Genomic DNA, 26,520 nt, shown 5'->3' with positions numbered 1-26,520 from the left:
GATCACCTCATCCCATTGTCTTCCTTGCTCCACTCTGAGACCCTTCACCACCCTTAGTGTATCTGGATACAGTATGACACACTGATGATGACACAAGACAAGGAAACAGTCACAAGCCACAACGGAGCCAGCTGCATGCAGTCCAGCCCAGTTTCACCCTTTCCTTCCTCCGATACAGACTCCATTACAATTTTGAACCATCTGCAGAGTGCAGACACACAAAACTAAAACAAGTATCTCCCTATGATTAGAATATCTTAAAGTCTTCAGAAACTTTCCAGATGTACCTTTGATGGAGCCCCCCACCCCCCACTAGGACCCACACAGGGACACCCTTTGCTTCTGTGAGTCCTGCCAGAACTTGTTTAATGGGTGCTCAGAGTTTTGATTTTCCTCCTCATTCTTCCTCTTCCTCTTCCTCATCATCATCTTCATCATGGCAGTGTGTAATTTCCTGGGGGGCCAGTGGGAAGAGGTTGGGGGGTTTAATCTCACTAATCGACCGTGTGAGCTGGTGCCGCTTATAGTCGGTATCTTTAAAATCCACTGATGTGCGGTTCCGGGTTGCAAGGGGGGATTCCATCTCATTGATATCTACATGTATGTGTTCCACTGTTGACTCATGAGGCATCTACAACAAAGTCAGATGTTCAGAAAGCAGGTGAAACAAAACAGCTGTCTCCTAGATCCTAATCCCTCGGCCTCTGTTAGCTGGCTGTACAGAAGCACCAATAATGGACCAGAGGTGAAGCCAATTCAGATAGTGAAGTACCTTCCCACAAGTTCCTAAAACTGCCTATCTTTTCTTTCCCAAACCCTAAAAACTGTGCCCGCATTGTGTACCACAGCCTGAAACTGGATAAGATGGGAGAGAAGAGATTATTATTTCCTATTTCACAGCAAAAAAGTCTAGAAATATAGGTCAGTATTAGAATATAGGAATATAAAACTACACTTCTCTCATTTAGCACTGATAATAGACGAAAGTCTTCACCAAACAACTTTTAAACCGAGTAGCTTTCAGAGTAAAGTTAAGCTTTGTAACATTCTATCTTGATCATACTTCCTCAAAGACTCCTTTTTGTGCAACCATGTAACCTGGCAATGGGCTGTGCATATTTAGAGCATTTCTTTCTAATCTCCTGGTGCCATGCCAGATAGCTAGTTGCAGATCTTGGCCTTAACAGTTATCTTAACTGTAAATAGTAGCTTTAGGCTATATTAACTCACCAAGACATGGGCAGCTCTGAAGAGGTAGCTGAAGGGGTAATACAGCAGATTGATGAAAGATGCTGCATAGAGATCAGCATAGCGCATCACCTGACTGGCAAAGAGGGTCTGCCGGGAGCCACTGCGGAAGAGGCTTCCCATCATCCCATAGCACATGTCCATGTCATGAGTCACTTTCTAAAACAAACAACAAGATTAAGGCTCAGCTCATTTGACAAACAATTACCGAACACTGACTGTATGCCACTCCCTGTATAAAATCAGAAACACAGACATCACTTGAAGTTTATTTTCCAAGTTTTCTCCCAAATCCCATTTGGATACCTTAATACGTCTCTGGATAGAGCTAATGTCTGGGCGCTCATTGCTGCTGCTGTCAAGGTGCCTGGAGACAAGAAAAATCCAGTGAAAATCTCTGAAAGGACATCTCTTACATCTTGGTGACTCCTGAAGAGGTAGATGGTTTTTAGGGAGGAAATTTTTAGAATTAGGAAACTTACTTGTAGAGTTCAGCCAAGAAAATATCCAAGCTCTGAAGCTCTTCAAAAAGTGCTAAAGTTTGGAAGGAAAAGGAAAATGTTCTAAGTAAATCAAAAAGCATGTAGTTTTTAACTGCTGCTAAGACTAAATTTAAAGGCTGTTGATATGACTGAAAAGTAAAGCTACAGGTGAGTATAAAAATGACTTCCCTCCCCCGCCTTCAGGAAAACCCAATGACACTGCTTGGAATCTGGCAGATGATGCCAGAATTTCCTCCTTAACTGCCTTTCTTCTTCCTTAAAACCACCAACTATATATAACCTTACCAACTGGATGCTGATTCTGAGCTTACAAAGCGCCAATTCATACCCATCTTAGGTGTGTCAGCAAAGCAAGTATTAACAGTTCCATTTTTCGATAAAAGAATGAGTCACAAGTCCAGAAAACAGAATCAAATCAACTAGATTTCTAAAATTCTGCAGGTGGCAAGCTGAAAATGCAGATGTAAGGCTAGCCAGAAGATCCCACCGAGAAGCACAAGCACTAGCAATCGCCACGTGCGCTGCACACTTTCTGTGTGTTCCGGCCTTTCTCAGCCGGGTTCCCCCAAAGAGAATTAAGCTGTGATACATCCACTATACATAACACATTTTCTTTATCTACCGTCTCTGGGAGAACTGAGAGTCATTCAAATCATTTTCTCTGTTCTGTGGTTCAGATGAGGAGCCCCGGTTGAGAAAGGTGGTTACTTCTATCTCCTTTATATAGGCCTTGCCTCAGGGAGGTCTCAGCAGCTTTATGAGAGGAGGTACTATCCTCATTTTCACATCTGAGGATTCTACGATGCAGGGTGTCTCAGCAACCTGCCTAAGGGCATGACGATACTAAGTGGTGGAGCCAGGGTAACTACCTGAGGCAGGGCCTTCCACTGCCACACTGAATGGCGCTAGCTAGGACTGGCTGGAGAACTTGCGTGTGTCAGACACCTTTACACAGCTAGGGCCACAGCTCAGTTCAGTGCAGAGTACAGTTCCGTTCAGAGAATGCCTCATTCTCTACTTCTCAGAAGAGCAAATAAAAAAATACCAGGTGATCAGCACTCGGAGCCTTCAATGCCCCAGAATCACAGATACGAGCTGGTAGCAGAGAGACTGGAACTAGTAGGCGGGGTTGAACAAATCCAGGATGACAGAGGAAAGCAGAGTTCAGGGTTCAGTTGCTACTGTAACATAACTCAGAACAGTAACATTCTAAACTTTAAAGGGATGCAAGAAGAAGGCTGAAGAAGATAACCTCTTAAAATTCTGGACTCCTGTGAAATATCTGGCTATATGAGGAGATATCCAAATATAAGGGCCCATCTTTTGACTGCCTCTGACCCGCCACCCCCCCCCGCCCCCGAATACAAAGTAATGGTTCATCAAAGAGGACTGATTCAGAGCTGGCCATTCAGATATAAACTAGCTATGTTAAAGATGTATAAAGTAAGAATAATGGCTCCTTACAACTCTTATCAGTCCAGACATGCAGCTCCTGTGCAAGTTCAGGAATCACCAAGAAAGTTCGCCACCCTTGCCGTTTCTTTGATTTTAAAATGTCCCCAAAAATGTGATCTCCAATATATAAAATGTCTTTGCCCTTGGCTCCCAACAGATCACAGATTGTATCAGATGAACCTGAAACAATGGAATGAACAATCAGAAAACAAAAATGTCTCCATATTAAAAACCAGCATTCCATGTAACATAACCATTAAATACAATACAGAATAATTTTATTCTTTTAATTATGTGAGGAACAGCAGAAAAAGGGCTCACCTTTCTTAAAGACAAAGACTCACCACTGTCTTTTTCCATCAATCTTTGTATTGCCTCTAAGACGAGGCCTTTAGCTCCACTGTGCTGACCAGAGCTCTTGATCACCAAATCCAAGAGCAACAAAACTACAGGTCACAGCTTTAGGGAACATAACCCTCCAAAGTACCACTGCCCTTTCTCATCACAGATCTGCCATTAAGTTGGTTTTGTTCAACTACTACTCATTCCAAGAAAATATGCATCCACGTTCACAGCGGCTCCTAAAAACCCCTTGAGGACTCCCTGGGAACCACCCCACGATTCCAGACACTGAGAAAATGCCTCAAATAGGCAAAATGAGGATGGGAAAAAACTGATCCTTTTAGTGAAAATCAAGGATTCATTAGGACATACTGACAACTTCTCCAACCCCTTCTCCCTGACTCCTGTTGTATTAGTAGGTGATTGAAGTGTTTACCATCAAGAGACTATATTTTTAGAATACTAAAGAGTATATGTGGCACTGTGCCAGGACAGCAAAGCTTTCATATGAAGTCTGAGCAAAGCCTTACACTAGAGAAAGGGAAGTCTGTGACTCACCCCCAGAGTAGACAATGCCATGCTGTAAGGGGCCCGTGTAGGTACCAATTTTCAGCTTGCCGGTTTTCTGTGAGAAAAGAATATGGACGTTGTAATGCTTTATCCTTCTATCACAATCTCCACCCAAAATGCTAGGCAGCCAAATGAATGTCACTTTTGAATTATATTCATTTGAATTATTCAGCTATATCAATTAAGACCAAAACTCTTAGATTAACTTCAAAAGAGAGAGATGGCTAGTAAGTTAAAAATACCTCTTTCCTTGGGAAGAGTAGGAGTGGGGAAAGGAGGAACATGAAGGATAATTGCTCGCAGACAGACCTTACTGTCAACTTACAGTATCCACCTGACGCAGTACTGTGCCTTCTCCAAAAAAGAGTGGTTTCCGTGCGTCCACCAAGATCAGGTCAAAGTAGGACTGCCATGGTCGGTGGGAGCTCCCAGGCTGATAGGGGAGAAACAGCAAAAGCTAAAAGATCACTCCTAACCTTAAGGCACTAATGTTTCTTCTCAGTCAGATGAAAGCAATGTAGAAATACTGAGTATAACCACAAAATCCCACTATTTTATTAAAAACATACTGTGGCTTATTATATAAGACACATCTTTTTGGAAGCAGGCAAAGTGAAAATATAAATAATGACTCTAATAATCTCTATTTTAATTTGTTTCAAGCAATTTAATTAATTTATTTCAAGCAATTTAACATATGAAAGAAAGTGTGCTCCTACTCTAAAAATGGGCTACAAGAGGCTTAAAGAGGCTAGGGAGAGATGCAAAACAAATACGTACGAGATTAAGAAAGAGGCATATTAGCATCAGAACTGAAGTATACAACTAACATGGAACTATTATTAGCGAATTTCATGGGTTATGTTCTCAGAATGAATGACGGGTCCAGGTACACACTGGGCTTTGGCTCATATTGCAGGTTAATAAGCACTAATGTAGAAGGTATGCCTGTTAAGATGACGTCCATCCTGAACTGGAACCATGGCATTAACCTTTTAAGGTCAAGACAAAGAGCACTGCCTACTGTGCTTTTGGGTGACCTTAAAACACTTATTTACTGACATTTATTCAAAGAAGCCTAGTGACTAAATTGCAATGAGTATTCCTTAAATCTAAATATGGCCATACTATAGGAATGAAAATTTCTCTGCTAAATATCAAGGTTAGCTGTTCTTTTGGCACAAAACTCAACAATAACTAACAGCAGAATCTAGAAGTTGTCGAGAATATATACATTTTCTCTGTTTCTTTTCATCACATTATCTTCTTCAACTTAAAAATCCCTTTCTTTGCCACACAAATGTAGCAATTCTGTATAGAAGTTCTTGGGCATAAAATTATGCTGATCCCATTCTGCTAAATACCACATCAATCTCTTATTTCTGTCCACCAAGTTTTCAAAGTGGTAGCAACTTTAAATTATACTAGCTCCTGCATTACTTCTAATATTAATGAAGATTTCTGGATGGCTCCTGACCGATTTTTTACCCTCAATATTCCAGGATATTAAATGCATTCATTGTTACTAAAGCAACAGTCTATTAAGTTACATACAGTACCTTGGGGCCATGTGGGAAATCAAACAGGTAAGTCATAATTTTCTGGAAAAAAAAAATTCAACATTAAGGTCCATATACCACTTCTGCAAGAGATATATGACACCTAAAGAAATCACACACAAGCTTTTTATAAGACGTGTCTTTTTAAATATAAGATTCATCACATTCTTGTTTCCTCTAAAGTTTATGAAATCATGGCAGTGGAAGCTGGAAATGAATGCTTCATCATAGCAAACAAACGCAAGCTTCTGACATTCTCAATAGAACATAGACTTCTTCTAGAAGATATTTTTTGTACAGATTCATCCATATATTCCTATCCAGTTCTCCTAGTGGACTGGAACACATATTTGGAGGTAAGAGGTATCTGAGATAAGGATGTAGAGAAAACTAATGACTCACGTGGAAATGACATACCTTGGCCCTCTTACTACTGTTCCTAGACCAACCAAGCCAACTTACTTGCTTACTCCAAATCACCAGACTTCTAAATCAGCATTTTACATAAAGAGGATTGAGGAGCACTGAGCTTCTTACCACTACTGTGTACTTGTAACTGTCTTAGCAAAAGTAACATGAGGTTAAGGAGTTAAATCAGCTTTTCTATATGCTTTAATCACGGCAAACTTTTAAGTTAAGAGGTAGTAAATTTTGATGGCCAAGAGTCAAAACATCTATTTGTCTGGCTCCCAACAGCAGGGAGGGCACGTACGTACACATGTGCAATAAAGGGTGTAACTTCTCAAGTTTTATTTACAAATCACTCACAGAGATGAAGAAGACATTTTAAGCAGCACAAATGAAATAACCCCAAAGCAAAAATCTTCAAGTAGCCAACTGTAATCAGGGAAAATAATCAAAAGAAATATTTAGAAAAATTTGAAAACCACTTGGATGTACACTATATATTTTTGCTTTTTACATTCTTCTTTCAAAATGAAATGGCAAAAAACTACCCTCACTTAATAAACTACCTTCCTCATCATATTCACAGTTCTTTAGTCCAAAATAATTCCTTTGTATAAATAATCAAATATGAATATTAAGCACTTACATCTGTATACTTATAGTCACTGTTGGTGGCAAGAAATACTTTCCCTACTTCCTTCATCCGGCTCAGAAGCAAAGGCAGTTTTCCCTGAAATATGATGATGAGGATGAGTGAGACACCAAAACACAGACACAGACACTCCTCCACTAGTGCTGGGCTTATGTTCCAACTATGCACCAAACATGACAGTTAGCCTAGCCTGCTTTAAACATGCTGAGAAAATACACTGGCCTACAGTTGGGCAAAATCATTGAACACAAAGCCTATTTTATAATACGGTGCTGAATATCTGATGGAATTTATTGAATACTGTACTGAAAGTGAAAAGCAGAATGGGGACTTCCCTGGTGGTCCTGTGGTTAAGACTCCTTGCTCCCAATGCAGGGGGCCCGGGTTCAATCCCTGGTCAGGGAGCTAGATCCCACGTGCATGCTGCAACTAAGAGTTTGCATGCCACAACTAAGGAGCTGGAGAACCTCAACTAAGGAGCCTGCCAGCCGCAACTAAAGAGCTCACAAGCTGCAACTAAGACCTGCACAACCAAATAAATAATAAATAAATAAAAATAAAAAAAAAAAGCAGAATGGGCGTTATCAGTTGTTTACCCTTGTGACCACGTGGCTGACTGTGAGCCGCAGCTCACTGCTGCTGGCCAGCGTCACGAGAGTATCGCAGGGCACATCAGCGGCCCGGGAAAAGATCAAAATTCAGAATTCCACGTACAGTTTCTACGGAATGTATATCACTTTCACACCATTGTAAAGTCAAAAAATCTTAAGTTGGGGACCATCTGTATATATTCACTTACACTGTGGAGTAGATACTGGACTGTTGTCCACTGAAACAGGAATAGGGGATGCCCTTCAAGGGATGGATGGTTGGTTTGTTGGTTTCAGAATTTTGCATTTAGAAGACCACACTGTCACTATGCATGAATTATTATACATGTAGTATATACATGGTATATATAATAGATTTATACATAAAATATACAAATGATTATATGCCTATTAAAAACATACCTAACTTCCTTATTATGTCTGCCTCAGGAAAGAGTTTAAATTTACCTTGTAATCTCTTAAAGTAAGTAAATTAAGTGTGTTAGAGATCAGGAGAAGTTGATTTTAAACATCATCAGCTAAATACTCCATGGAGAGTATCAGGTATGGCTTCATTGTGTATACTTTCATTTTATGGAATACCTTACAAAAATGACATGATACGTGTAGGATGCAACCTAGAAATGCCCAGACCTACCTGCAGACACATGAAGAAATTCTAACTCCTGATGTGACCAGAAAGAAAAACAGCCTTTCCTTCTCTCACAGTAAATAGGTTCCTTCACTTAAACCCTCCTGAACCGCTCCAGAACCCCTCAGTGTTCTTTCTTCAAACAATAACCATGGGGGTGGGATTGGACAGGAAACAGGAGGTACAAAGACTGAAAACAATAAGAAATCTTTACCAAAGAACTTTGAGAAAATAATAGCATTCTACTTTTACTCTGTAAGGAAAGGAAGAAGTATCTCATCTCCTCAGTGCTTGTGTGTGTCTGTGTGTACTTTTTATTTTGAAATAATTTCAGACTAACAGAAAAGTTGTGAAAATAGTAGAGGGTTCCCATATATTCTTCTTCCACCTTTCCTTAATATTAACATGTTAACTCCAGTACAGTGATCAAAACTAAGAAATTAACATTGGCACAATGCTTTTAACTGAACTACACATATTTAAAATTTTTATTAGGTTTTCCACTAATGTCTTTTGAAGTATTTTAAAGCTTTCCTCATTATTCCCTGTTGGTAGGTTAAAGACAACTTAAATAACAGTCACCATACACAGATATGTACATTTTTTAGATGACCTAGCGCTGTGGTTATGATCCAGGATACATTTAGGCTTTACTACTTATTAACTGTATGAACTTGGGCAAGTTATTTAATCCTCCAAGTCCCCAGTTTCTTCATCTATAAAGCAGAGGTAGTGATAACTAACTCCCGGCTACATGGAAGATTAAGTGGGGTAATGAAGGTGATCACTCAGCACAGGGGTGTGCACTGTGCCAAGCGGACAAATGAAACTCTGGGTCTCCCTGCCTAACAACAAACAAGAAAAACTAAAACCCACACTCCAGCTGAAAACTCCTGGTGACTATACCTGACATGTGTTAAACTGTCACAACGAAGAAACATCTTCTCTTGTCCATTTCATTATAAATAAGCTTGTTATTAATTTCCCTAATAAGTAAAGGAAGCTATCATGCAGATCAATTTTTCCCTTTATTACTTACATCTTTGACTACATACTTTTCAAGATTTTCAACTGTCTTTTCTTTAAGGGAACCCTAGAAAAAGAAAAAAAGCAAGAAAAGAACAAATTGATTTTTAAGTTTATTATAAAAACTGTGTCTGCTATCAATCTAAATGCATTTCTTAAGTATTTCCAAAGTGGAAAGTAGATAAAGTAAAGGAGGCCAGGGTAAAGTGGAAGATGTGATTTGCTACAACTCCGCCTCCAAAATGTATTTAAAATATAAAACTATTTTTATTTTAAACTAGAAATCAAAAGGCATTTCATAGTTTATTCAGGACAGTTTATAATAAATGTAAAAATAATATTAATTAGTTAATGTTATTGGCCAAGTGGGAGGTATTTGGAAAAAACAAATGGACCATAATCATCCTAAAAGGATAAGGTAAGTATAATCCTAATGCTAAAATAAAATCTCTTCCAGTAAGTTTGGGAAATACAAACTAAAAGAAGATCTGGAAGCCAAGCACTACCACTGAGGAAAGTTCAGCATTACCTCTGTGAGCAGGACAACCAGAGCAGAACACAAGTATTCTAGAGAGCTATCACTAGAAGCAAATCCCTCCCCCCCCCCCTTTTTTCAACAGATGAAAATTTCTGCTCTATTTGCACTTGGAAAGTTAATGTCAGACCATAAAAAACACATGCCAGGCAGTTAGCAGAAGCAGCAGCCCCTAGGTACCTTGTAATGAACCCAGTCAACTGCATCTCTTACATCCTGGAACATACTCCGGTAAGACATGAAGAGGTCCCCATCTTTAAATCCTGTTTCACAGCTACAGAAAGATGAAAAGAACATGACAGGGAATCCAAAAGAGGATAAATAAAATGAATATCAAACACTGCCCAGGGGACCCAAAGGTTCCACTGTCACATAGAAAGGCTGTGTGGCTAATTCAGAAAATAATTACTGCCTAATGAAAATCCATTTTGACCACCAGAGATGACTATAGTGTTCAATGGAATACAATAACTGTGAACGAGTACAAAATGGTAGAAGAATACACTGAATGGAAGCTCAAAGGCCAGTTCCAAAAAAATTAGGTTCTGTTATTCATCACTTTTAAGAAACAGGTTCCCATCAAAGAAACATTTAAAATTAGTAATTTATGTTCTCTCCACCCTGACTTTTCTGACATTGTCTCTAGATACTAAGGTATTGTCTATTTTCTATTTAACTTAGTGACTTAGTGCTCCACCGAATTTAGTGCCTTGAAGTGGATAAAGCCTAAAGAGGATAAGAAGTTTGCAAATTCTGGCACATATGGCTGAACTTACAATTCCCCCTAGAAAGAAAAGCATAACGTTTTCAAGACTTAAGCAAAATTTTACTTCAGGGAGGATAAACAGTATTTATGCCTCAATCAAATCTTGCTGGGCCTGGGAATGAAACTAAATTACCATCCCTGAATGGCTCCTGGGTAGCTGCTGTGAAATGAGTCGGGGGGTTTTAGTGCAATTCTGCTTGGACAGATAATCATCACACAAACCTCCCACTCAGTTGTCACAATTAGCACCTCTGCTGGCCGTCTTCATTCCCAGGAGAAGCCAATCAGAAGTGGTCCCTTCCAAACATGGCTGCAGCACACTGGCAAGGAGAGGGCCGTGTGGGAGGTGAGAGCCTGCATGGAGCTGCTGGTGCTGTCCCATCTCTCAGGCTGGCAATGTGGCATCTCTCACTAGCACTAAATTCACTTCAGAAAAGCAGAAAAGACCTACAATGGCCAGTTCTCTAAAACCCTGTACATTAATTTTAAAAAATCAATTGGAAAAAGAAAATATAGTATATACATACCTGGTATATCTGGGACAATTAGTAAAAAAATCTACTAGGCAGGCCAACAGGTAGGTCTCTGAAAAATGAAGAATAGATATTCATAAGCTGTAAGTGAGATAATTAAAATCTGTTTCATTATGTCCCTTGAGCCAAGACAAATGATCATGGAAAGAAGGGAAGGCACTGGTATATATAAGCACAGAATGAGTCTACCTGGTAGGTTGAATAGTGTGTTCAGAATGTAAAATCTTTCAGTGTCATCTCGTTGAATAAATTTATTTGGATACTGCTCTCTAGTTTCTGGTCTGAAATAAAAAGTTTTAAATTAACTGACATTCAAAGTAACATTATAACTCTGAGACATATTCATATTTCAAAAATTAATTCAAATATTTTGGTGGCTATGTGCAATGCAGGGTTCCAGGTGATACACATGGGTAGCTCTGAAAAGGAATAAGCTTGGTTCCAACCCCTAAAAAGTTCTCAGTCTGGTAAGGGAGGTGAGTCACATACAAAGACAATTACAACAAGGTAAAAAATCACAACTACAAGAAAGGTGTGAAGAGCTACGAGAAAACCGAGGAAGGGGAGACAATCTCAACTTAAGGGGTAGAGAGAAGTGGATGTAGGAATGTGGAGAGGAGAATCTAGAAAGAATTCATGAAAGTGGGAGCACTTGAGCTAGCCCTTAAAAGCTAGATAGACCAATCCAGAAACTTGTCAAATTCAAGTAGAGAAAGAGCAACAGAGAAAACTGAAGCCGGAAAGATGAATTGAGGCAATCATGCTATTGTCTTTATACTTCATTCAGGGTCAACACAGTGACACTGACAGTTTTTAAGCAGAAGGATAAAACCATCAGAGCTGAACCATCAGAGCTGAATTGTAAAAATATTAAATTAGTGGGAGTTTTAGGATAAAATGGAAAAAGAAATGTGATGTGTTGCAAAAACAGCTACAAATTCTTCCTATTCTTTTGTAATGTGACTTTGCAGTTTCTCCGATTAAGAGGCTCAGTCTATTTCTCCATCCTTGAGTACAGGCTTGAATAGCAGCAAATGGGATCCAGGCAGAGACTTGGAAAAACACTTGTGTATTGGGGCTTGCCTACTCTTACTGCACTTGGAACTCTGAGACTGCTATGTGAATGACAGTGAGATAACCTGCTGGAAGATAGAAGGCTACATGCAGAAATGAGGTGCCCCAGCCAACAGGCTGCCAACAGCCAGACATGTGAGCGAGGCCATTCTAGATCAGCTGAGCAACCCCAGGATTGCCCAGCTGACTCTCAGAATTTTGAGCTAAATCAAATGGCCATTATTTTAAGCCACTAAGTTTTGAAGTAATTTATTATGCAGCAAAAACTGACACAGAGACAGAGGCCTGGGAAATCAGTTAGGGGGTTACTGCAGCAGTCCAGTTGAGAGCAGGAGGGGTATGTCCTAGAGTGAGCACAAAGGAAATTAAAGAAGAATTATTCAAAAGAGATTGCCAAGGTAAAATGAACAAGACCAGGCAACTGATCGGATGTGGTAGATGAAGGACAGAAGAGCCAAAGACGATGATGCTTACACGAAGGTGTCTCTGAGAGGGTGGTGGTACCATAAACAGAATCAAGAAAACTAGATTAAAAAATAGATATAAGAGAAGACTAAGACTAGATCCACAGAGGATATCCAGAGTTGAAAAGAAAAAGCCTGTGAAACAAACAGAAGTTAGAGGCACATGAGAACCCTGAAGAGCGAAATAAAACACTGCAAGAAGAGGAAGGGGACAGTGTTAATAAAAATACAACAGACAAACCAAAAGGGAGAAAAACCAAAAGGGAGAAAAACTAAAATATAAAATGCACAGTCCTCACAGTGAATATATGAAGATTAACTACTTTAAATAAGAGACACCAAATTTAAAGTTTATACTCAGAATAACTTGGGTGAATTCCTGCTTGGGTTTGTTAACTACAAATGGCATAAACTCTAGTTAGGAATATAAAATCACATTGGCTCCCTGTCTTAGTCACCCTTCTGAAATAAGAGTTCCCACTGCTGGGCACATACCCAGAGGAAACCATAATCCTAAGAGAAACATGTACCATAATGTTCATTGCAGCACTATTTACAATAGCCAGGACAAGGAAGCAACCTAAATGCCCATCAGCAGATGAATGGATAAAGAAGATGTGGCACATATATACAATGGAATATTTCTCAGCCATAGAAAGGAATGAAACTGAGTTACCTGTAATGAGGTGGATAGACCTAGAGACTGTTATACAGAACGAAGTAAGCGAGAAAGAGAAAAACAAATACCACATGCTAACTCATATATATGGAATCTAAAAAAATGGTGCTGATGAACCCAGTAACAGGGCAAGAATAAAGATGCAGATGTAGAGAACGGACTTGAGGACACGGGGTTGGCGGGGGCGGGGGGGTGAAGGGGAAGCTGGGAAGAAGTGAGAGAGTAGCATTGACATATATACACTATCAAATGTAAAACAGATAGCTAGTGGGAAGTTGCTGCATAACACAGGGAGATAAATTCAATGATGAGTGATGACTTAGAGGATCAGGATAGGGAGGGTGGGAGGGAGTCGCTATGGGGATATATGTATAAATACAGCTGATTCACTCTGGTGTACCTCAAAAACTGGCACAAGAGTGTAAAGCAATTATATTCCAATAAAGAGCTAAAAAAACCAAAAAAACAAAAAGAGTTCCCAATAAAGAATAACTTTGTGGAATAGCATATCTTCTAGCCTTCTAAGATTCTCTATAATGAAAATTAAGGCAGAAGGGAATAGTAATAATACACTTTCCTCAGTCAGGTTTAGAAAGATGACGCTGCCATCATTAAAGAATAATTCCTTTACATAAATATTGTTCTTTATTAGGCAATTAGAACCTAAACAGACTTATAAATACAGTTACCAATTACATTTTTTTTACTATAATATTTGTTTTACCTTTTTTTTTTTTTTTTAACGTTTGGCCACACCTCATGGCTTGCAGAATCTTCGTTTCCCAACCAGGGATCGAACCTGCACCCTTGGCAGTGAAAGTACGGAGTCCTAACCATGGGACCGCCAGAGAATTCCCTACATTTCATTTAAATTAAGTGTCAAGTCACGTTAGTATACATTTAAAATAAAAATTATTTCATGGGGATGTAACGTAACCTAAAAGAAGGGATGCTAGACTTGGAGTTGGGAAGAAAACGGTTATAGTACAGTACTGCTAATTATCTGGGACCCATAGAATAAAGACTTGATCTCAATATTATCCTAAAGCTTTAAAAGTCTTTACTATTGTCTGAAAAGAGGCTCCAACTCAATGGAAAGGCATGTAAGGTGATGCTTCGTGGAGCCCTAATTTTCCTTCCAACCTTGTCCACCACTACACTTCAGTCATTATCTCCCTTTCCCTCCATCTTCATTCTGTTCTTCTCCATGGGCGTTTTTTTTTTTTCTAATTCTAAGGACTGTACAGTGCTAAGTACTGTTTGAATGATTCTGCATTTATTCATAAATGACTTATTTCTGAAACAATAGTAAATGTATTTCCCAAGGAGCTATGTGGAAACTTTACTGGCTTATTTGGGGGAAGAAAGGAGGTCTGTGGATCTTGAGTTAGTAAATCTAATTGTGGTACTAATATAAAGAACTGCTTCTCTTCCTTTTCTTTTCTGACTACCCCCCACCCAAACCCAACACAAAGATCCCTTTTCAGACAATCATAAATAGAATCTTGGTTCATCATCATTGGGATTCTGAATTGTAGTGACAACATCCATACATAAAATAGCTTGGGTTTTTAATACTATTTGCAGTCACTTCACATTCTAAATCCTGCCTTCTGATATTCATAAACTTGCACAAACCCCTCATGAGAGAAACAGTGAAAGGAAGATAGCTAAACCACTGGCCTAACCAGATGTGTCAAGGTAGGATGGTTTACTTCATACTGTTCTCACTATGTATACTTGGAAACTGTTTAGCCTGTGTAATGCCAGCTGAAGAGTCTTGTAACAGATGATTCAATTCCAAATAGGGCATTGCTGTGACCTCAGATTTAAAGGAAAACTCTGATACAGTTTCTGTTAGTGTCTCCTATCACAAAATGTATTTACCAAAAAGACACTGTCTCTTTAACAATTTCAGTGTAGACTGTGGTTTTTTACTACTTTACTACTGAAAATAAATAACAGACTGACACTTAACCCATTTTGGTTTTAAGAGTTGCTATGACCTAATACAGTGTCAGTAGTAAATTAGGTAGTGTAACAGTAGAGAAAATATATACTGTAATTGTAAAGCCACAACTATAGAAATTGTCAAATTGTGGCATCGTGATTTTTAAAGAAAAAATTGAGATGTTTCAAAAAAAAAAAACAAAAAAAACACTAGACACTAAATTTTATCTGCTGTTTATTACTAGGGTAAAAAGTCCAAATTAGTAAGAATAGTGAAAATGTTCTAATTATGAAAATATAACTTAACCTTATTTGTTTTAAATAGTATCACTGTATTCATTTTTTTAATTAATTAATTAATTGGCTGCACTGGGTCTTCACCGCTGCACATAGGCTTTCTCTAGTTGCGGTGCGTGGGGGCTACTCTTCATTGTGGTGCAAGGGCTCCTCACTGCAGTAGCTTCTTTTGTTGCAGAGCACAAGTTCTAGGCATGTGGGCTTCAGCAGTTGCGGCACATGGGCTCTAGAGCACAGGCTCAATAGTTGTGGCACACGGACTTAGCTGCTCCGCGGTATGTAGGATCTTCCTGGAGCAAGGATCGAACCCATGACCCCTGCATTGGCAGGCAGATTCTTAACCACCACACCACCCAGGAAGCCCCTCTGTATTCATTTTTAACCCAATGTTTTAAAAATTTTTAACCACATGATTAATTACCTTAAGGTATTCATTAGAATATAAAAAATAATGTATTAGCTGTTAAAAATCTTAGTCATTCACATTGCTGTAAATGACTTTCAAATTTTTCAAAGCACTTTTATGTACATACCTCTTCTGAGCAGCTACCTGAGAACTGTATTAAAAAAGGAGAAAATAAAAATCTTAGAATTTCAAATAAGTCAAAGCCACTACTGTTCTTTTTGGGGCTAGTTTCATGATTAGCTTTGTTGTATGCTATATAATTAGAAGGCACTTTAAATGAAATGTAACTGCTAAGTATATTTATAAGTCAGTTTGGGTCCTAACTGCCTAATAACTAATTGTTAAGTATCCTATGTAAAGGAATTGCTCTTTAATGATGAGGGAATAGGAAATTATATTATATCTGGGGAGACAATGTCAGCTTCTTATTGTTTGACTGTAAAAACACTAGAAAGAGGTAAAAGGTTCTTTGTACTCACCCCCTTATGAAGTTAAATCCATGTGCACAGACCAAGAGGTTTCCATAGGCATCAACTTTCAAAAGATTTCCATATAGTGTATCAAAGACAAGTCCCCTATGTAAAAATGAAGACATCACCAATCATGCAAAGTAATAAAGGCAATAACCTAACGTAGTATTTACTCCATCAACACAAACCAACCCTCAACCTTATTCAAGTTTTACAGCAGCTCAAGTATGTCCCCAAACAATATAATTCTAGAGGCTGAAGTGAGTGAATAAAATCTTAAAAACTAATCTCAGATCAACTAACAAATATTTACTCTGTCCAGATAAATAATCACAACTGTTTTATGTGAGAAATAAAAGCTTAATCAAATGTGTAAAACAACAGTTCCTCTTAATACAGCAGGTTCTCTTCTAAAACAGAGTCTCTCAATTTCCTTGGACAACTGAGCTGGCTTATATTTCCCTCTATTACATGTTGTATATGGGATATATACAGAATGGCATCTCAAAACAAGTATCATCTTTTCTTAATCTCAAATCTTTCTTATCAAATCCAGAAATGCAAACTGCCAAGAAGGCTCCTGATTACCAAGTTAAATATATTAGCAAAACATGTAACTGCTCTCCAACAGTGTAAGGGAGGAGCATCTCTGATTACTACCCATCAGTTTTAATAATCCCTCTTCTTTCTCATAAATGGATCTTCTTTAATAACAATAAACTAAGTTCAAAGTTCAAGTCAGGAACACAAAATATATGGTGTACATGAAAGGTTTCTGGTCATTACAGAATCAACACCTACCAAAACCAAACAAAAAACACAAAAAAAACCCAAAGAACCTTTTAATGTTTTGTTGTTTGTTTGTCTGGGAGGAGTTTTTTGGTTGGGGTGCATTTGGAATTATTAATTTTGGGGATATAAGGAGGGGTCTTAACCCAAAAATAATCTTGAAAAATTACCTGGTAGGGAATGTAGAATCATATGCAAAGCTGAGCAGCTCCTGAGGATAGCCAATAGAAACTAATCTCTCCACGGTAAGCTCAAAGCCAAGGGACTCATACTCCGGGGACTTGTACACTGTACAAAGAGGAGGTTCTCATTAAAAGAATAGCCAATTAAAATAGAAGGCAAATGAGCGAATTTCTACTTTCCCAATTTCTCTCTCATCCTAAATCTGCAATTTTTCTTCGTTTCCTTCAACTCCATGTTTTGTACCACCCTGAGTAATCACAGAACTCAACTGTCAGCCTGTGGAACAGGTCATATTTTAGTAGGAGGAACAGCAACAAGATGAATTATCAGGCATTTCACAAGAGTTCCTTCATTCTTAGGAACCAAACATTTTTCCTGTTTATTCTTTCATGCCCACAATCTAACGGAGGGGGGACAGAAATGTAATTTGCACAGCTGTGATATTAACCATGAGAATATAATTAATATAAAACTAGATAGAGAGGTCTATGTATGTTGAAGTCCTCACTGATGTGCATGATTGGTGTAGGAATCCTTCAAAATCAGCTGTATTTTTTTTTTAAAGACCAGTCTATTTTTAGAATTCCTATCTGGCTTACTAGTTGCTTTAAACTCCTCCAATCAACATGATTCCATTTGTTAGGGTTTACTTGTTTTCTTTATCAGCCCTTACAATGTCATAGCCATCAAAATTGCATTTTACAAATTATTAGTGCTAAAACAACCATAAAAAGACATGTCTGAGACAGGGAAATCTGGATACAAATTGGGACTTAGACATTGAAGAATTATAACTCATTTTATTAGACATGATTATGGAAGAGTGAGTATGGGCAGATAAGGAGGTATATATATTTTATGCCAAAGAAGAATAATGAGTTTTTTACAGGTGAAATAAAATGGATTTTGGAATACAGGGGTTTCTCTCTAGTATTATATGTCTGAAGTTTTCTATAATGAAAAATCTTTTCAGAATCATCATTGCAGTTCAGCATAAAGAAAATGTTGCTCCTTTAAACAGGTTTCTTCCAAATGAAAGAGGTAAGTAGGCATCGTTCCATCAGTCTCTATGGCAGGAAAGCCATATCAAAAATAAAAATAAAAAGACCTGAAATCTTGGCCAAATGAGGCCAAAAACCCCGCAAACATCCTATAATAATGAAACTATTATTATTATTATAGTTCTTCTATCTATAATTAACATATATAGCCTATGGCTCAAACTGATTCTTCATTGCAATTAGTCTGCCTATCCAAGTTAGTGCTAATGTTTTAATGAGCATGATTCAGCTTTCCCTTTCCAAAAGCAATCCTTTAGAATATTTCTGGAAATACATAAAAGAAAACAGTAATAGTGGTTGCCTCCACAGAAGGGAACTGAGTGGCTAAGAGACAGGGGAAGGAAGAAGACTTTTATGTACCTTCTTGTGTACCTTTAAAACTTGTAACATATTAATGTAATTATCTATTCTATTTAATTAAAGTGAAATTTTAAAAAAGTAAGGTGAGCTTTTAAAATCCTTTAATAAACATTTGTCATATTTAAAACCTCAAAATTTTAAGGTTCTTTAGGAGATGCTTAAGTCTCATCTCACCAGAACAATGCCAAAAGAAGCTGTCATTTCTTCTGTGGTCTCAGGGGTAATAATAATTTAATGCTAATGGTAACCTTAGCTGACATTTTCAAAACTGGCTATATTTTTCTCCTCCCCTCAATTCCAGCCCCATCTTCACCCATTCCTCCCCAGCAAAACTTTTTGAATCCTCAAGTGTAGAATTCTTAAATGTGGATGATGTACACTACAGTAAAGGAAGTGCTACATATTCATACATGCTAACAGAATAAGAGCTGGTGTATTATCATAAAGCCAGGAAAGCATGGTATCCATTGATGTTAATCTGAATTATTTTGAGAATATAAAATAATATCTCACCCCACCCTGTGCTTCCTTCCACCTCAACTGAAAGTAAATTTCATTTTAACAAAATTTCCATAAAACAAAAATTACTTCTCAATCCTAACAAAGCCCCACTTATTTCAAACAATATTTAACGGAACAAAACTCCAGTATAGCTAAGTAATTTGGATTATCCATTGACATTCACTTTCAAAGGATTTGGCCCATACAAAATGTTTTCAATTATAGATTTTCCAGAAAGATAATTTGCTGGATATGCCTTAAGAGTGGGAGACAGAAACAAAACTTAATCACAGGCACCCAGGCTCATCCCTAAATGAACAATTTTCCCAGTTAGAGAAGTGATGGAGTAATAGTGATTAAAATCTATTTCTACGAGGCAATGTGGATTGAAACCCAAATCAACGTATTCAGAATTTTTGGTGAAAAAAAAAATGTGGGAAAGCAGAGAACTCAATTCCCCATTTTGCCTCCATAAAGAACAGAATAACAGAAAATAAAACACTATATTCTTGTCACACTGTGTTTATTCCAAGGCAGTATTCCGTTCAACTGAGATGACGCTCTAGAAATTCCACCTACAGAAATAAATACTTTAAATATCCTTTCTCTCAATGAGTTTAGGGTGCTTCCAAAAATCACAATGTATTTTCCCCATTTGCTAAATGTGAAGTTACACAGCAAGTACAAACACCAGCTGAAGCCAGAATTTAGGTCTCCCTGAGTCTCATCCAAAGCCTTTTGTGGCAGCATATAGTGCCACTGTTAAAAATGAATTTCTAGATTATGTAGGCCATCAAAATTTAAGCTTGGGCGTTGAAACACACTACTCTCCCTCCAATTTCTTTCAACTAGTCCAAAATAAACTGCTCTAATCACAGGTGGGAATGGATTTAGCAAAGAGAGTCCAAGTTCCATTCTGACAACACTATTTCACTAAGCTCTATGTTAATCAGTAAGACCTACAAGCTATTGACATTTTCTCATAAGCTTCCCGGATAATCATTTCAGGAACACGAACTCCCAGGTCATTAAATCATCTGCTAGAAAACTATACAGTACAACCAGGGCTGGAGAAACAGAATTGCAGCTGCACAAAGCATGACTCTAGATGTTTTGTTCTAAGTGTCCCTTGGGAATAATCACAATTTGTTCTGACTTGGTGGCAAAAATGACAATTCCTGAAGCCTACAAAGTACCATCATGCCTCAAATAAATAAATAAATAAAAAGCAAAATTCCTTTTTAATCAACCAGGCCCTTCAAAGCCAGCCTTGACATCTGTGTGGAACCATATATACCACCTTAGACTTAGAGCTCTATATGCCTCCCCACAGCTGCAGAGGCTCTAATTTCAATTTCTCTGGCAAAACTGGCAAGTAAATGATGCATAGCTTCAGACTCAATTCTCACAACTGACTTTTGAAAACACTGCCAACAGTTTCAAGAGTAAACACAGCCTCACACATTCACTGCTTACTTCTTCTTCAAGAAGATCCTCAGGCCTATCCTAATTTACCCAATATCCAAAGACAAAGGAAGAGGTTATTTTAAGGGCCAGAGTCCAAAAAAGAGGAAGGCTTCAGGCACCAGGGCAGCACACAGTGTTCTCAGGTTACGTAACCAGACTATAAAGAGAACAACCAAAGCTTTGAAAGCTGAAGCTACTGAGAGCATTTAAAGATATTCTTTACTCCATAATCTGCAACAGAAAAACAGTTCTTCAAAAAATATCAGCCGCATGTTGTGGGGATGAAAATTGTGGGCTCTGTTTTGAGTGGATTTTGTTCATACAAAATAGAATCTGTATTAGAGGAGACAGTCCCTTTGGGTGAGCCAAAAACTTTCTGCAGGGGAGTCTGGAATTCTCATGCACTTTTTACCTTTGCCACCAAGACACACTGTGTAGTAGTTTATAGATTTTAGAAAAAGGAAGGGCAAACCTCTACAGAGGTTCCAGCCTAGCAGAATGCTGCTGCCAAAATGAGAACTCACACGAGGCAGATGCAGATGCAGAGTGTGTCACTCCAGTCTTGAAGGAGTTACACTGGCTCTCCTGTTAAAAAACAAAACAAAGCAACAAAACAAAACAAAAACAAAAACTGGTTTTAAAACTGTTGTGATGGGCTGGAACAGAGAGATACCATTTGGAAATTGGTATTAATAGGAGTTATTTCCTCCTATTTAGAAGCCTCTGACCATCACTAAAATTTGTCTAATTAGCCATAGCAAAACAAGGGTATTGAAGATAAGCTTAAATATTATACGTTATTTAACTTTTCTGGTACCCTGAGCCTGGAATACAAGCCAAGTCTGATCCTGAAATGTTAAGTCAAAAGACAAACAGAAAAATAAATTTATTTTGCCTTACTTTATTTTTTCTAGTATATTTCAAGTTTATATGGTAGAAACTGAACACAACTGGTAAACAGTGTTTAAAATTGAACTACAGTTAAGTGAAACAGACTATAAAGGATATAAGAATAAACCAGAGCAGTCTCATCTCACTTTTAAGTACCCAATTAAACTAAGTCTACCTGTGCCTATCTACCTACCTACTTTTCTACCCTTCTAACACCTGAATTTGTAATTTTAATAAAGATAAGAACCAACTTCACCCTACTAAAAATCTAACCAGATGTCTAAATATGAAATAGATGGGAAAATTTTTATTTTGGTTCTTATTTTACTTTCATAAAGTTAAAGAAACTACCTAATCTAGTAAAATAACTGACTTGAAGACACATAAATCCTTTCAAGATAATGATACTTTAAAAAAATTTTTTATCCGTTTTATTTGTTTATTGGCTGCGTTGGGTCTTCGTTGCTGCACACAGGCTTTCTGCTCTCTCTAGTTGTGGCGAGCAGGGGCTACTCTTCATTGTGGTGTGTGGGCTCCTCATTGCGGTGGCTTCTCTTGTTGTTAAGCATGGGCTCTAGGCACGTGGGCTTCAGTAGTTGTGGTACATGGGCTCAATAGTTGTGGCTCACAGGCTTAGTTGCTCCATGGCATGTGGGATCTTCCCAGAGCAGGGCTCGAACCCGTGTCCCCTGCATTGGCAGGCAGACTCTTAACCACTGTGCCAGCTAGGAAGTCCTGATAATGATACTTTTAAGATATGAATTATGTTTAACTTTATAGGGAGTCATTTTCCCTAGAGACATTTAGGTTTTTGAAAACATATGGTTAGATTTCTCCAACTTCTGGATTTTTTTGTGAAAGGGAGATGGTACTAAATGGAAGAGCAAAAATGACTACCGACAATGTTGAAAATTTCTAAAAACATTACAACTAGAAGAAACCAACACTACCAATTACTATGAAAACCAAAAATCCAACCCAACCACTCAAGAATAGTTATTTGCTTTGATGCTATAAATGTGATCAACATCAATGTTCTCTATTTATTGGCTAAATGATCTTGGCTCTGAGACTGTAACTAGGAAAGGTAATAATTCACATTTTCATTAGGAACTTTTAAATTAAATCTTTGCATTCCCATATAAACAGATATCAGAGGACTTTTTTCTACTTTTCACAACTGTTTGAAAACCCCAACACAGTATCATAGACATAGTCAAAAACTTTCTCTCTAACCTAAGAGATTACAAATGATCTAAAAAGATATTGAAAAATTCTAAAAAGTACCTCAATTTTAATTTACCTAAAATACAAAAGTTAGATACCATTCAACACTTTCAGTAATATAAAATAAAACCAACTCCCACATGGCTAGACGTGTAAATAAGTAAACAAGTAGATTCTCAAAGACTGCCAATCTCAATTCATTGCAAAAGCAAAGCTAAATGGTAATTAAAAGATTTGTTTTAAAAGTTACCAAGAGTATTAAAAGAATGTTTATTTTAAAATAAAATTGCAAAAATTACCTAACATAAATTTTTTCCTCTGAGAACCTGTATGCTTACTAGGAATGTGTATTTAGGCTACTGTTATCTATTTAAAACAGGAAAACTGAAAATTATTGAAATAACTTTAAAAGTCCTCTTTACTCAAAGAAGCTGCTTGTAATTTAAAAAAAAGAAAGAAATACTATATAATTTTCTCAAATAAGAAGAGATCATCACACTCAAATGCCTGTACTAAAGTTAGAAGATTGTAACAGATATTTGGATACCTACTGTATACAGGTACTAGATGCTAGGAACAGAAAACAAAATAATTCATGGTCTTTGGCCTGAAGAAGCTCGTAGTGCACTACAGGGATATACAATTAGATATTTATAATAAATTTTAGAAGATCCACAATACAATGTGACTAAGGAGGTACAGAGGGACAGAAATGGGGCCAATTAACCGAGCTCAGGAAGTCTTCTTAAAAAACACGCATGATTTACTCAGGTTTACATGGACGATTCATTTTTATAACTGGTACCTCAAGGTACTATAGTTTACCAAGCTTTCTGAGACTCAGATTCAAATAATATGTTCCAAACACCTGTACCAGGGTCAGGCAAGTCAATTAATGTGCAAAATGGTCTAAGTGTTGGTGCATGTCTTGACCTAAAGGGGGAAGCAGCTGTCGGCTGTAGCTGACTCCCCCCGTGGGAATGAGAGCCAACTGCTGCCATTTATGTGATAATAACCAGCCTAGATTTTTACTTGGAATCTCCCAATTTTTAACTACTGACTCAATTTAAAAAACCAACAAACTCTATTTGAGCCAAACTATGGGTCTGTGGTCTGAGCTGTGCCCATGGGCCACTGGTGTGCAACCTCTAGTGTATACTTTAGATCAGATACTTCCACTTAAGTTCTCCATCTAACTGAAATGGTTTCTCTGTCATCCTCAAAGAGAGTTGGTTGTTTTTTGTTTTTTTTTTGGCTGTGCCACGCAGGTCCTGGGAGCCTACTGATAGTTCCCCCACCAGGGATCGAACCCAGGCCCTCAGCAGCGAGAGCTCAGAGTCCTAACCTCTGGACGGCCAGGGAATTCCCCTCCTCAAAGAGTCTTAAAGAAACAGAATTTAGGTACTTAATGAATTGGAAATCCAGGTGGAAAAATTCATTCTTCAACAACCACAGAGTATCCTAGATAATGCTGTTGCTCTATTCGTCTCAAGGAAAAATTGAGGGGCTGGCTAAAAAAAATTTAGGAAATAAAGGAATTATTACCTAGTCACTTAATTTGGTCCCCTACCACAACGCTGTAACAATTAGGCCATAACAATTGTAATTATCTGAATCTGATTTCCTTCACATGACTGTGAAATCAAACGTTTCCAGTGATTTAACAACTCACAATCCTGCCTAGGTAACCAACAATTAGAGTTCCCTGACGCAGCAGGTTTTATCCCTAAGGTTTAACCTAAATCTTCCCTACACAGCTTAACTCTATTATCATTTGTACTGTTCTCAGTGGCCATTATCCCCATGATAAAGCAACATTCAGAGAATGTGCAAGCAGAAGAGAGAATGAATCAAAGATAGCTATTATGTTAGGACTATTTTGAAAACAAGTTTATCCATGCTGAAAATGGCATGGGATATTAAAAAAAGATTCATTTTAGTAATTTTACTGATACAACTAATATTACATGAAATTTAATCACACACACAAAAAAGTCTGGCTTACATCTGAATGCTTTTATGCCTGACAATGGAAAACAAAGACCATAAACACTGATAGTAGATTATCTCTATCAGTCACCATGTAATATGGAGGAGATGGAAGTGGGTTTTATTAAGCAATCTTTGAAATTTCCTAATGATCTAGGAACAAAACATATATTACTGCAATTCAGAGGATGAATCTAAAATTAGTGAAAATTCTACTGGGATACGGAAATGACAAAGGAAATCAAAGCCTGGAAACTAAGTGTAGATAGATAGACAGACTGCCTAAAAGTAATGTGTAAACCTAACATGGGTAATATATAACATAAATATATATCTAAAAATAATAGTTTTGAGAGTATTTATCTCAACTAATATAAAGAACTTTAATCCACAAGAAGATAATGCACTGCAGTATTATTTTTTAAAATTCTTTCCTAACATACAGAGACTACCTCAAAAGTATGCTTGGCTGGAGAAATATTATTTCATTTCTTGAGGGAGGTAGTAGAAGAAATCCTTAAGTTTAAGAAAAAGCAGTAAGAAGAGCTAAAATAAAGATTATATTCTCAAATGAAAATGAAAAGACTAAATAAAAAAGACCTTTAACTTTAAATGTCCTTTTAAAAATAAAATCACTTTGTTGGTGTTTTGTCAGTTTCCTCCACCTGATTTTTAAACTTAACTTTATTAAACTTTATTAATCATACACAAAAGTAGACAGAATATTAAATGAGCTACTTTAAAACCACCACCCAAACTTTAACAATTATCACTATTTTGGATTCTTATTTCATCTATCCTCCCTAATTTATTCTTCCCCAACTGAGTAACTTTTATCAGATGAAAAAGTTTTTAAACGGATTTTTTAATAAATTTATTTACTTATTCATTTATTCATTCATTGGCTGCGTTGGGTCTTCGTTGCTGTGTGCAGGCTTTCTCTAGTTGCGGTGAGTGGGGGCTAGTCTTTCTTGCTGTGGGAGGGCTTCTCATTGCAGTGGCTTCTCTTGCTGTGGAGCACGGGCTCTAGCCACACACGGGCTTCAGCAGTTGTGGGCTCAGTGGTTGTGGTCTGCGGGCTCTAGAGCACACAGGCTCAGTAGTTGCGGTGCACGGGCCCAGCAGCTCCGTGGCATGTGGGATCCTCCCAGACCAGGGCTCGAACCCGTGTCCCCTGCACTGGCAGGCGGATTCTTAACCACTACGCCACCAGGGAAGTCCTAAACTGATTTTTAACAGAATATTTAAATAGCACAAACTCACATAAGTATCATATACATACACCTACAGAATTATTTCATTATCTAGGTCAGGTGATCCTTTAATTACTGCTTAAATATCCTTCCCATTTAGAGGCCAATGCAATACCAGAACAGTCTTTTTTATCAGCAATAAGTTATAATAAAAGCCTTTCAAATTAAGGATTGCTCAGAAATATTTTAACTATACTATAGTTACCAATTTTATAGTCTTGATGAGAAAATAAGTTCTACCAAAAGCACTGATCTTTTGGTATGATAGTACTGGCTTTTAGTATTACCATACATTAATACTCTTAGGAAATCAGAGTTAACACACAGGCTGATACGTCAGGCCAAAGAAAATAAACCGGCGTAAAACGTGAGAAAAATTTCAAATTAGGGATGTCATCAACAATAGCTCAGTTAAAAAAAAAGAATAGCTGAGTTCAGTTAAAGAAACAAACTATTAAAGAAGACATGTATTTCTACCTAAGCATCAATGAATCTATTCTTAAGTAAGTTCTCTCTAATAGACAACTACCCCAAAATAACAGAAAAATAAACCAAAAAACCTCCAGAACAAAACCAAACAAAACAATCCTGAAGTGAAAACAATCAAACTGTATTATGCC

General features: G+C 37.6%; 1 protein-coding gene across 3 annotated transcripts in view; it reads right to left on the bottom strand.

Moving 5' to 3' along the window:
* Positions 1-349: 349 nt before the first annotated feature.
* Positions 350-26,520, bottom strand: part of NT5C2 (5'-nucleotidase, cytosolic II) — a 144,776-nt gene continuing 118,605 nt past the window's right edge. For 2 of the 3 annotated variants that reach the window (XM_057734464.1, XM_057734465.1), the window contains 15 exons: positions 17,139-17,256; positions 16,189-16,284; positions 11,029-11,120; positions 10,834-10,891; positions 9,721-9,814; positions 9,019-9,072; positions 6,732-6,815; positions 5,678-5,719; positions 4,444-4,551; positions 4,107-4,173; positions 3,216-3,386; positions 1,731-1,782; positions 1,555-1,615; positions 1,231-1,407; positions 350-631 (listed from right to left, as the gene is read on the bottom strand). In XM_057734464.1, coding sequence (XP_057590447.1) covers positions 398-631; positions 1,231-1,407; positions 1,555-1,615; positions 1,731-1,782; positions 3,216-3,386; positions 4,107-4,173; positions 4,444-4,551; positions 5,678-5,719; positions 6,732-6,815; positions 9,019-9,072; positions 9,721-9,814; positions 10,834-10,891; positions 11,029-11,120; positions 16,189-16,284; positions 17,139-17,256 — 1,508 coding nt within the window. In that variant the 3' untranslated portion in view covers positions 350-397. Of the gene's footprint in view, positions 632-1,230; positions 1,408-1,554; positions 1,616-1,730; positions 1,783-3,215; positions 3,387-4,106; positions 4,174-4,443; positions 4,552-5,677; positions 5,720-6,731; positions 6,816-9,018; positions 9,073-9,720; positions 9,815-10,833; positions 10,892-11,028; positions 11,121-15,836; positions 15,861-16,188; positions 16,285-17,138; positions 17,257-26,520 lie in introns of all 3 variants that reach the window. The other variant, XM_057734463.1, reaches the window with a different exon arrangement.

The sequence above is a fragment of the Hippopotamus amphibius genome, chromosome 5 (assembly GCF_030028045.1).
Source record: "Hippopotamus amphibius kiboko isolate mHipAmp2 chromosome 5, mHipAmp2.hap2, whole genome shotgun sequence".
Lineage (NCBI taxonomy): Eukaryota > Metazoa > Chordata > Mammalia > Artiodactyla > Hippopotamidae > Hippopotamus > Hippopotamus amphibius.
The sequence above is the reverse complement of the archived record's forward strand: the minus strand, read 5'-3'. Positions and strand labels throughout refer to the sequence as shown.